The sequence below is a fragment of the Asterias rubens genome, chromosome 3, assembly GCF_902459465.1.
Source record: "Asterias rubens chromosome 3, eAstRub1.3, whole genome shotgun sequence".
Taxonomy (NCBI): domain Eukaryota; kingdom Metazoa; phylum Echinodermata; class Asteroidea; order Forcipulatida; family Asteriidae; genus Asterias; species Asterias rubens.
Window position 1 is genome coordinate 4,507,257 of NC_047064.1, and position 12,530 is coordinate 4,519,786.

Consider the following 12,530-nt stretch of genomic DNA (forward strand, 5'->3'; position numbering starts at 1 on the left):
AACCAAGCAGTAATCAGCTAGTTGTTTTTATATTATTAATCTATTTTTTTAAAGTGATTTTTACGATAAATTTGGCTGTTTTAATTATATACTCAGTGCGAATTGATATATGTACATTTATATGTGTGTATTATTTGAAAATAACATTTCTATAGTAATTTTATAACTTTATCATTACTAATAAGTCACACTTAAGTTAAAGGCAAGAGAATAATAATTGTTGCAATTATTATTGCAAATAATAATAAGTCACTGTGTATACTTTATTTATTTGTGATCTGTTTAACTCTCAGAGTTTCATCATCTCAGTAGATAGTCCTTAAAAAGATAATGTGTGAATCCCAAATTTGGTAGAATATCACGAATTTGGTTTGTAAAAACTGTAAAGTGATACTAAATAAAATGAATTGCTTAGAAAAAACAGGTATAGTGTTAGTTTTGTATTTGTTGGTTATTGCTATGTCACTTACCCTGCTTTAATTGCGTAATAAATTTAGGCCCATGGATCATGATTTTTCAGCACTCCGTACAACAGTTCGTCTGAATGAACAAGATGACCGAAATGTGTATCTCCGGTTGGCCTTTTCGTAATCACTGTTTCGAGTTCCTTTCTGTCCACCTTGTTCGTGTGTCCCAAGATAATCAAAATCGCTGACGGAGCTGAAACCTATACATGTATACCGAGGTCGTAGTTTCGAAAATGCTCTTTGGTTGATGTTATGCGTCATACCCATGGTTCCGAATATCGAGCTGTCGTAAAGCGCCCTCTAGACGAGCGGCATTGCCAGGCTGTAATCTCCCTCCCCAGTCGTATTGATCGCATGTTTTATACCGGGACGTTCGAATGTATCATACCCTGCAGTCTGTCTTTTCAGGTCAGTGTTGCTGTTGATAATGCCACCTGTGGCCCCTTGTTGCGCGTCCCCGATCTTGAGAGCGGTCTGAAGACGGTGTCGCTCGACGGTGTCGTATGCATTATTTCCCCCGTCATTGTGAGCTGCTGCCTGGATGACCATGTGGTCGTAATTGCTGTTGGTGGTGGCGTTAGCTGCAGTCTTAGCTAGATTAATCGCGTTTCGACCGAGCAAATTATACGCATCACCATCATCCACCAGCTTGGTATCTGCAGACAATGTTGCCGATGAAGCCCCAAGCGATTGATACTGGCCACTGTCCGCAGTAGGGTGGTCTAACCGTTCCTGATCAAGCTCACCGGGTGCTGTATCCGCGGAGAGCCCCCGAAGTTTAAAATAATAAGCATCTTCGGGATCTTGGTCTTGAGAATCTGCGAAGCTTGTCCTCGGGGCGCTAGGTGTCTCAGAGAACACGACTGGCGGGGAATCCACGTCAACATACCCACCACTCTTTGGATTCGGTGACCGGGCATCTTGATGTCTCCCTTGTCGTTTACCAAGCACAGATGAGTTGAGGGCGGACGCACCATTGGCCCCCTCGCCCGGATGGAGTGTGACTGTATCAGGCTCGACGTAGTCGTCATCTGTCGAGGAGGTTTTTGCGGGCTTGTTGCTCACAGGTATCGGGGTGTACACCGGCGGATCGTCGTTGTCATCACTGCCCGTTGATCTGACTTTCTGCAAGGCTGTGTAGGAGGTTGTCGGATGGTCTGGCATGTACGGCGCGTATTCTCTTGGCGGAATTTCGGCATAGCCTTCCTCCTCCTAATATTGGAGAGAGAAAATGAATAGGAGACTTTCCAACGCGAGGTGGCAGCAGACATACCGGGTAAATTTCCATTGTTTACGTAGTTCTGAACATGCGCATAATTCTGAGAACAATGGATTTACCCGGTAAGTCTGCTGCCCTCTATCGTCCCAGAAAGTCTCCCATTGGAAACTTGTATGAATACAACATTAATGATACCGATTTAAGAGGGGAAAATGCTTCCAAGTTTTAAGGCAGGTGTACTTTTGGTAATTTCTAAAGACCAGTATCCTCACTTGGTGTATCCCAACCGGCCTATATGCATGAAATGAGAAACCTGGGAAAATTTGGGCTAATCTGATTAACGAAAAGGATATAAAAAAAAAAAAAAAAAGAAAAAAAAAAGCGCTTCTTGCATATGACTTTGTGCTTCAGATGCCTGATCTCATGTTCAAATTTTGGGTAAAAACTTAAAAGGGAATTTTGTTTACAATGTATTATAACATCAACAGCTCTACAGTTCTCTTTACATAACGTACGTTTTTAGAGATACTAATTGGTGGAGTAATTTCTAAAAGTTCACCCTGCCTATGGCGTTGTTGTTGATAGGAATTATTTTTATATCAACCAAAACTAAAGATTTCCAATTATAAAATAGACACACAAGTACTGTGTGAAGTGACAATTTAAACACCGTGTTAATAGTGTGTGTTTTAGTTTTCTTTTTTTACGGTCCACCAGGATTATTGTTTGACATTGATGATGGTCGTCATTTGACGTCATTTACCTTCTGGACATTGGCGAGTGACGTAAGATGTAAGACGTCACCACCAGCTAGTCTCCCGTCAAGGTCGTATGTGGGATTCACTGCAAGTAAAATCAGAAAAAAAACAGTACCTTAATAAAGATCGATGGTTTCCAGAAGCCTTTGCATAAATGTAATACTTTAGGTGTTTTCCAACAAAGACAAACAGATATTTATGTTTGACAGAGCAGGCTTAAGGGTTAAGGTTGGTTTTTGTAAATGTAAAGCCGTTTACTATGCCAAAAAAGACCTTTATCATGGTGCAGCCATCTTGAATTTCTTCCATTGATATCAATGTTACCAAACCGAGGCTGGAAGAACAAAATAGTCTGGCTCCTAATTGCAAAATGATTTTTAACATTCATTTTAATTGTCAAGCTTGAAAAAGATAACAGGAGAACAACACTACTATTGCATATAATCTTTAGTACGGTAGTGTTTCAAATAGTTGTTTAGTTACAATCAGAAAACACGCTCAATATAAAACTCATAGCACAGTATAATAAAGAGGAAAAAAAATCTAAATAAAGACCAGGTGTACCGCCCTTTAAAGACAGTGGTCACTATTGGTTATTACTCAAAAATAATTGTTACAGCTAAGGTCTCGAATTCAAGGCATCTAAAAGCACACAACTTCACGTGACAGGGAGTTTTTTTTCTATCATTATTATCTCGCAACTTCGACGACCAATTGAGCTCAAAATTTCACAGGTTTGTTATTTTGAGCACAACGTTGAGATACCAAGTGTGAAGACTGGTCTTTGGCAATTGCCAAAAGTGTGCGGTGTCTTTAAAAAAGACAAATAATATTAAACTGTACACTTTCTACAAGAAACCTATGACACACTGCGCATTATATTCACCTCTTCCTGCTGATGCAGAACTATCTGGGTTCAAAGTTGACGTCTGGGAACGGTTGAACTTTCTAAAAAAAAAATGGTTAAAAACGAGAAAATGCCACAAAGTTTTTATCAGAACGAAAACATGAAAATGAATCAAACCTCTTACTGGCAAAGGAACTTTTGAGGAAAAACAACACCACAACTTTATGCTCAACTCAAAAAGTTCAAACCACCACCATTCATCATTTGAAATGTTTCTAAGAACATTAATTACCTTATTGCTTATTTTGATTGCCGCAATAGTAATACGCCCGATATAAAATGCGTTGTTTTCACAATGGTATTTGCTAAAACGTGAAAATGAGAGTTAATTCTTCAAAAGACGATAATGAAAAAAAAAATGCTTTTGTTTTCACGGAAAGAGAAGTCAATTTGAATTTAGCTTCTCAGTGACAGTGAGTAGAAGCTTATGCATCAACTCAAAACCTAATTGTGAAAATAAAACATTACAAAAGCACAAAATCAAATACAAAACAAGATCAACGGGTTCACTTGATGCCCAATTTGGTTAAAGTTCTGTTTTACAATAGTAACCCACTGTTATAAATGATTTCATATGACATAATTTATCTAGAGTAAGCCTCCCCCTTAATTATATCAACAAGCTTCAACAATAAATCGCTTATTTTAGAGATATCATACATTTTAAAGAGTATTTTTACCCCCCCCCCAAAAAAAAAATAAATAAATAAAAAAAAATACATTGACACCAAACTCACCTGCGAGACTTCGTACAAAATCGTTTCCCGCCTTTTTTCCAGCACACGAAAATAACGAGCGCCACCAAGAGGACGTTGAGGGTAAGTGATACCCCGATTGCAACAGGTATATTACCACGTCCATAAGAAGGTGTAGGGATGTCTATTTTCACAGTGTTAGTCACCAGGCGGGTGCTTGGGGGCGATCCCCCGGTTGAACTTGTGACGGCCGAGTCTGGCTGAGTAGGTGACGTTGCTTTTCCCATCGCAGTGATTGGGTCTGTTAGTTTCAACGTGGTGACGTAACCAGTGGTTTTCTGAAGGGTAGGCTTTACTCGAAACATTTTTGACACCGCTGTGGTGGTTTCAGTCGTATCGGGGATGTTCACAGTTGTAGATGAATTGTCCTCTGACTCACAAATCGAATTGGAAATTGTGTACGTCATCTGTTTATCTTTGTAAGTGCAACTAAATGCTGATCCAGAGAAGGCTAGAAGTACAAACAGATACAAACAAAATAGTATATAAAATATTTAGTTATCAACCATAACACGACTGTAAGTCTAAACGAAATGTTTTGCAAATATTTAAAACCCCAAAAAGAAACATCGGGGAAAACTCATAAAGGATGTTAAATCAACAAATTTCACTTCGTGTTATTGCTATCATAGGTTTCAAATGCAAACAATAAGAACATGGATATGGCTTTATTGCCACGTTACATTTTTGGATCGTACAATGTTTATAGCAACAGCCTTAGCAACAGCCGCCTTATTAAACAGCACAAACTAAACCAAAATAGTCGTACGATGTCGTGCATTATTATCAACAATTTTAAATGATATTTGTGTACAATTTCAAGAATGGAATCAACTAAACACTAACCCATGCATGTAGCGTCACCTTCATCGTAACAACTGCACGTCTTGCTGTTTCTGGAAATACAGATTTTTAAGTAAAATTTAACCGTGCTGAGGCACATTTATTAATTTATTAATTTTAGCACAACTTAGCCTTGTCCAAAGCTCTTTACGCAAGCACCGGCGCGCCCGCTCTCCACCTAGCGATGGGCGACGCCAAACTGCATGATACATGTTTTGGCACGGAACTGGGTATTGGTATACTGTACTTGATACCGTGGTTACGGAGTATGGTATTTCGAGGTTTTTCAAAACCTCGTACAAATGAAGCCGCAACGGCTTTGTTGTACGAGATTGTACATACCTAAACAATGTTGTCCAATTAATATCCAGAAAAAAAAAGAAAAAAAAAAAGGTAAACTGTTACCCATGATAATTCCCTGTCACTTTTCTTAGATCACTTGGTGGCGCGGACACTGTTAAGCCTATTGTAAGTCTCTCTTATTTCCTTGTGCTCCCTTTTTCGGTAGTTACTTACTCGGGTTGCGTTTCGGTGCACTCCACTTCAAATGCAACGTATGAGTTGCACAACGTGTAGGATGCCTGGTCTCCGTCTCGGAACGACTCCAAAAAACCGTCTTTTTCGTTACCCTTTGGCACACACATAAATACTGAGTAGGGAAAAAACAAAAAAACACCTATCATTAATTGATGAACAACAAGATTCCCAAGATTCCCTTTTTTTGTGGTTCAAAGGAGTTTCCAGAGTTATTGTTTACATGTTTATTTCCGTGAATCATTGCGTAATTCGTTCCCTGATGCTCTATGAAGTTTTTCATAGCTATTAATTTTTACCTTGAGGGTGTGAAATCTATCATTATAAATAAATAAAAAATAAAATCCGCTAGAGGCAGTAATAAATAAACTAAATATTTTTGCAAGCTCTTTATTCGACACTAGTGAGAGTCTATTTTTGTTGCTATCCTTTGATACGAGTGCTAGACTAGGATGAAAAGAATAACAACATATCTATTTCTTCTAACCTTCTTCCGATGTACATCGAAATCGGTCCCTTGGTCCACATTCACAATCATCCGATGCTGGGCTGTTTTCTCCAACGGGGCTGTGCAAATTAGAAGAGATTTGAAACCATGTCATGTAGTTGCTTATTTGAAAAAAACAAAAAACAAAATGTTTTTTTTTCTGTTCCCTTTCTCGACACTTATACTATCAGGTTCGAGAAAGGGAACTTAATTATTATTATTTTTTTTTTTTTAATGTCGCCGACCGCCCTCAGAGTGCCCCAGTATGAAAAGTGTGGTTCTTCAATCGAGAATTGCAAAGGTCATGGGTTAGAATCCCAACCGAGTAAAATGCCTGTAATTTATTTTGACAGAGCTCGTGAAAGTACTGAGGCTACAGTGCTAACACCCATCGGTGTACATTTATATGGGCACAAACAAAATAAACGGGCGAATACAGTTATGCCGACTGATTTGGCGATCTTTAACCCGAGTTAGAACGCGGGTTTGTTTCACAAAGCAATACAATCCACCGTAGCACAAATTGACAGAATTGCCAAAGTGATTTGAATTGGGACACCGCACTACAGACTACGATTTATTAGCAGTTAAAAGATCAATCTCAGCTTTTGGCGAGAGTAGTTAACAGATGATATTTAATTTCCCGATCAGGACAACTACTCTCAAACACATTAGTCGCAAAGGGGGTATCGTTAGATTTTAATTCTGTGTATATTTAATAACATGCTTTAACAAATCATTTGAAGATGATAATATGTCACGAGTGTGAGATTATTTCATAGTTTACAATCTGCGAACAAAAAATTTCGGGAAAACTCAAGTTACCCCGAGCTTGTGTATTTTGATTGGCTACTCCTCACTTAGGGCGAAACCTTGGTTAGAGATTGTGAATCTCACATCTAAGAGTATCTTAAACCAACCTTTAAAAGCAAATCAATAATGCAAACGTTGGAACCGTGACCCAGGTCCATTTTCAAAGAGATGCTTAAACAGAAAATATTGCTAAACATGTTTTTGTCTAAGCAGACTTTAGCAGGATACAAGTCACAACTTGTAAATTTGGCAATGGTAGTTTGGCTAGTAACCTATGTTGGTAAGCTAAATAGTTTTGTGCTTAGCTAGCTACTTTTTGTGCTTAAGCGGCTCTATGAAACTGGGCCCTGGTGGGATCTTTCAGAGCACCGTACAAAAGAATATTCCATGAGAGCACTTTGATTCTTATGAGACATTTCCTATTGGTCTACTTCCCGTCATTTATTCTCTCAGTTTCATGTTTAAGCCATCCAGTACCGAGACTTTTGCTTAACAATTTCATTCTATACAATGCCAGGTTAACACTGTGGAATGTGTCACCTGTGATAAGGAACAAGGAGTTTTGCGTTCTTTTTGACGAAACACCCATTATGTTGAATCAACATAGCAGTCAGATAATACAGTGTGGTTGACTGGCTGGACGGATGACGGCATTCCCGTGCACCTCTCAACTCTAACTTGGGATTTAATTTGAACCAGGATTTTGACTCAATTCTTTACCGTATTCGAACAAATTTCACTGTCGAGCTCTTTGATGCATATCGTGAGTTCCACGAAATTCTCTAGTTTCGAATAGTCGACTGAAGGCAGCTGTAGGCGGGAAACAACTCGAGGCAGACCCCGTCAGCCAGCAGCGAGCTCCCGCCCAGCCAAGCTTTATGAGAAGTTGATTAAACAGTTTCCTGAGTTGCAGAAAGAAGGAACATCTTTGTGCCGATTTGAAGATCTATGGATATGTGGCATTGGTGTTTTTTTGTGTGTCTATGGATCTGACCTACATTGAAGGTCACCAAAGGAACAAGGTAAGGAAAACTGTGCCGAATCCGACCTCCACTTTTGTTCACTTTGGCGATTCACCTTTTTGAACATGTTGGGCTGTTTTTGTCTTAATTTTTTTCGAACTCTCAAACAATTGGCAGCGATTTCCAACACAATGTACAATGTCCTTAAAATGGTCTTTTTTCAATGTATTATTTTGTACTGCTGTACAATAGAAAACCAGGTCATGTGTTGTTTTATATAGAGGGCGCTATCACTCAACCAACCGCTATCACCCACGAACCGCTATCACAGGGTTCCTGTGGGGCTGGGGTTTGGGTCTATTCTTGCTTTTTACACTTTTTAATGTTAAATATTATATTAAATATTGTTCTAGCGTCTATCTGCATTCTTTTTAAAATCCACAGCCCATTTATGATGGTCCCAACTAGAAACGAGTTTGAACTTATTTGGCCCATCCACACTATAGGTACAGAAAAGAAACATGATCAAAACGTATATAAATAAACGGTCGAGTAAAAGGAAGTGTTGTGTATAGTTAAAGCAAATGGGGACAAAGTGCAACCAAACCAAGGCAAGCAATAAACACACGGAAGTAACAACAATTATAATTGTTTGACATGTAGTTCGAATCCAATAAGAAAATATTGTTTATTTAAAGGGCCTTGTAGTAATACCATTTGTTTTTTTTAAAGATCAACCGATCAAAACATGATTTTTTTTTTACGCAAATGGTGTTGTTTCTTTTTAATACCATGACGCTAAAATCTAATATGATTTTATAATATGTTATGTTCTTTTGTGTGATTGCTTTACCTTTCTTGTGGGTTAAAAGCCAATGTCCACACAAGCCTTAGTTTAAAAATCTATCAGTCGAAAATGTATGAAGACAAAACTGTACATGGCTTTCTGTTTCTAAACGAATTAACATTATCAAAACAGTTCTTGTTTAACATGTTTAGGCTAATCGAACTGCTCAACTGTAAATGCCAAAACATTGTCGTAATGTACTTAATTCTAATACGCGAGACTAGACATTCCTCAGAAGTTCATTTGGCAAGAAAAATAATTAAACAAATAAATAATGAAGACATGTATTAAAACAAGTTGATATAGGCAAGATGATAGTACATCAGTATAGGGCCAGCTTAAACAGCCAATTGAGAACCAGAAAATTCATGCATTTTATTTGAACTTTCTTTAAAGCACATAATGTTCCCGTCAGTATGCCAGCGATTCCGTTTAAATCGTATTTAAATATGACCCCATGGTGGTGTATGGAGTTCATCAACGCATTCGAGTATGACATTTTATCATAACTCGTCAATGAGCTCACAGAAAGACCCCATTAAAGCTCCGCATTAAGCTGGGTACGAATAAAGAATGATCAAGCTGCCAAGATGGACGCCATGAGGCTGTTGTTTACATAATGTATACTGAGTTGTTATAGATGCTCTTTCAAATTTCACCCGGATTCCTCCGCCCGCAGGCGTTCTTTATTCTACACTTTACAATTGCCATCCTACAAAATGTTCCTGATTTGTTTTAAGGGTTCATTGTTTTTTATTTTTTATTTTTTTTTTTTTTAAATCGAATTAGAAGGGAAAACAAAACCCAACTGAAGCACTACGACATTGCAACTTCGTAGTGCAGAACAATAATTATTGCCTTCCGCAGATACTGCGCATTGAGACACGCATTGGTCCTATAGGTATAGTGGACAACGGTTACCGTATGGAATATCTTAATCATGAACAAATAATAACAAATAATTGAAAACATCTACACAAGTAAACACAAAGTATAATACATACCCCTCCTTTTTGCCGCCCTTTTTCATGTCTGTACGCTGTATCTGCCCTGATCATTCAAGTCAATGTCATACACATCTAATACCGACTGTTTATAACGATGAGTCGCTGACCAGAAAGACTTTTCCACGCACTTCAAAATTTCTGAACATTAACTGGTACAAGCATTGCCTTTTAATGAGATTGCAGAAATGTGGTCTGGTCTTATATCTGCCATCCGACTTCCTAGTTCCGGTATGGAACGAAATGATACTGAAAGTATGACATACACGTACACCGCATGAGTGAGTGATTGATTGAGTTAATTTATTCGGATATTAAACATACAGCAACAACAAGCCAACAATGTATACTTAACAACAGAAGAGCAAATGATGAATTAAGATAAACCAAAATAGAACACAAGGTAGAAATACTGTAGACAATTATTCAAGGATAGCCCAAAATGTAGTATAGAGAATAACAGTATTATTTTACTCATGTAAAAAAAAAACTTATGAACTGCATGTATATACAACTCAATACTCAGCACCAAACAATGTGTTAATTTCAAGAAACCATTTGTTTTTGTTTACACATCATCACCGACACCCGGACAAAACTAAGATCGCTAGTTGCAAAATGTTTAGTTAAGTAGGCTTTGAAACTATTTGTAACACAATCAATGATAATCTCTAAAACGTTGATTTTTACCAGTGTCTAGAAATGCAACACAAATAGACAGTGTTTTTTTTGTTAGAGGTGTAAACAGCGTGCACATTTCAATGCGGGACACACGCTTCCTTTTGACCCCCCTTTGTTAGGTCGAGTGCAGTTCAATGCCACTTATATGAATCATTTTGGTACAAGTTTATGTGTTAATTAACATTTAGTTAATATGCGTAAAAATTAATATGTACATTAAAAGCTCTGAACACTATTGGTAACTACTCTAAATAATTGTTAGCATACAAACTTACTTTGTAACAAGCTTGGAGAGCTGTTGATAGTATAACACATTGCGAGATTCGGCTCCCTCTGAAATAACGTAGTTTTCGAGAAAGAAGTAATTTTCCTCGATTTGATTTCGAGACCTCAGAATTAGCTTTTGAGGTCTCAAAATTAAGCATCTGAAAGCACACATTTTCGTATGACAATGACAAGGGCGTTTTTTTTCTTCCGTTATTATCTCGCAGCTTCGACGACCAATTGAGTTTAAATGCCGTCACAGTTTATTTTTGGATGTGTGCACATGTTGAGACACACCAAGTGAGAAGGCCTTCAATTGAGTAAGAAATTACCCGTTTCTCAAAAACTACGTTACTTCAGAGGGGGCCGTTTCTCAGAATGTGTTATACTATCAACAGCTCTCAATTGCTCGTTACCAAAGTTGTTACGCCAATATTTATTGTCAGTAATTACCAACAGTGTCCAGTGCCTTTAAGAACAATGGAAGCAGTAATCGGCAATCGTTGTACAATTTATTTAATCGCCTCTTTTTATGGGGGAAATATTCCAGTTATACCGGTACCGGTTATGATATCAAGGAAACGGCACTCTGCTGCGAGTTTCCTCTTAAGCTTCGACCACAAGTCTGTCGTTGGCAATATGTGGTTTACGGTTTCTGGTTTCTGGTTGTTTGTTTTGTTGGGGTTGTTGTTGTTGTTGTTGTTGTTGTTGTTGTTGTTGTTGTATTTATATATATATTTTTTCTATCAATTGAGGTGAAATATACGGGTCAAAAATCAACCACATAGAATGTGCGTGAAATGGCAACATGGTTGTTTATTCTTTATTTTAAATTAATACAAGACAATCCATTATTTGGATTCGTAAAGGTCGAAATCGACGAGAGATAAAAAAACACAACTCGTAACCGAAACTGAATTGTTTGAGCTTTTAAAGGGCATGCATACACTAAACTGATTGTGTGGGAGTCTCTTTAAGCGAGCTCACATGAGTTTTCCCTGTGTAATTGCGAGTTCCTTAATCAGTAGGCAACGAGGTCTTTTTCTTCTAAATGATTTTTAATTTGTTTTTCTTTAATGGAAAACGTGAACACGCATCCGAACTGTCTATTTTTGTTCACCATAGTTCACCCACTTATATAAAAGGAGGGTACACCTTTGGTCATTACTCAGAAAATCAAAAAACTTTCTCGGTAAAGAGCAATGTAGAGTTGTTGATAAAATTGTTATAAAACGGCGTTTTCTGAAACGGTGAAAAATAACGCGGGGTGTGTGGTGGGGTTTACTATTTTTCATGGGACTCCGATGACCGGTTGAGCATTAATTTATACAGGTATGTTATTTCATGTTAAATACAGTGGACACCATTGGTAATTGTCAAAGACCATCCTCTCACTTTGTGTATCTCAACATAAGCACAAAATATCAAGCCTGTGAAAATTTGAGCTCAATCGGTCACCGAAATTGCGAGATAATGATGAAAGAAAAAACACCCTTGTCACACGAAGTGCGTTCAGATGCTTGATTTCGAAACCTCAAATTCTAAATCTCTGAGGTATCGAAATAAAATTCGTGGAAAATTACTTCTTTCTCGAAAACTACATCACTTCAGAGGGATCCGTTTGTCACAACGTCTTATACTATCAACAGCTTCCCATTACTCGTTACCAAGTAAGGTTTTATGCTAATCATTATTTTGAGTATTTACCAATAGTGTCCACTGCCTTTGAGTCAATACAAGTAAGGCTACGGCTGCTAATCAATAATTGTTTTTATACGTGTTGTGTCTTTGGTATACGTTGGTGACGGATTTTGTTTTGATCACTTGTACTTTCAAAAGCAAATTGTTTTGATTCTTTTTTTTCCTTGTAGCAATCCATCCCAATGCATGATGTGCATTGTTATGCTCAGTTTGTGTAGTTTCTCTTTTGATGTTGTTGTTGGTGTTGTTAAATGTTACAACTCTTCTTCTACTTTCTATTATCTGCTT

General features: G+C 37.7%; 1 protein-coding gene across 1 annotated transcript; it reads right to left on the reverse strand.

The window, feature by feature from the left end:
- Positions 1-262: 262 nt before the first annotated feature.
- On the reverse strand, positions 263-9,622 carry LOC117287990. The gene is made up of 8 exons (XM_033768656.1): positions 9,597-9,622; positions 5,971-6,050; positions 5,466-5,598; positions 4,953-5,002; positions 4,089-4,557; positions 3,331-3,392; positions 2,450-2,529; positions 263-1,679 (listed from the first exon to the last, which is right to left on the reverse strand). Exons 1-8 carry the CDS (start codon positions 9,620-9,622, stop codon positions 768-770), a joined length of 1,812 nt encoding a protein of 603 aa, XP_033624547.1. The 3' UTR covers positions 263-767.
- Positions 9,623-12,530: the final 2,908 nt, after the last annotated feature.

Bases quoted from the DNA above. Each gene is read 5' to 3' on its own strand.
- LOC117287990 (XM_033768656.1), bottom strand. From the start codon at position 9,622: ATGAAAAAGGGCGGCAAAAAGGAGGG. The intron at 6,051-9,596 runs GTATGTATTATA...TAATTTGCACAG, and splicing joins AAGGGCGGCAAAAAGGAGGG to CCCCGTTGGAGAAAACAGCC. The intron at 5,599-5,970 runs GTTAGAAGAAAT...TTCCCTACTCAG, and splicing joins TCGATGTACATCGGAAGAAG to TATTTATGTGTGTGCCAAAG.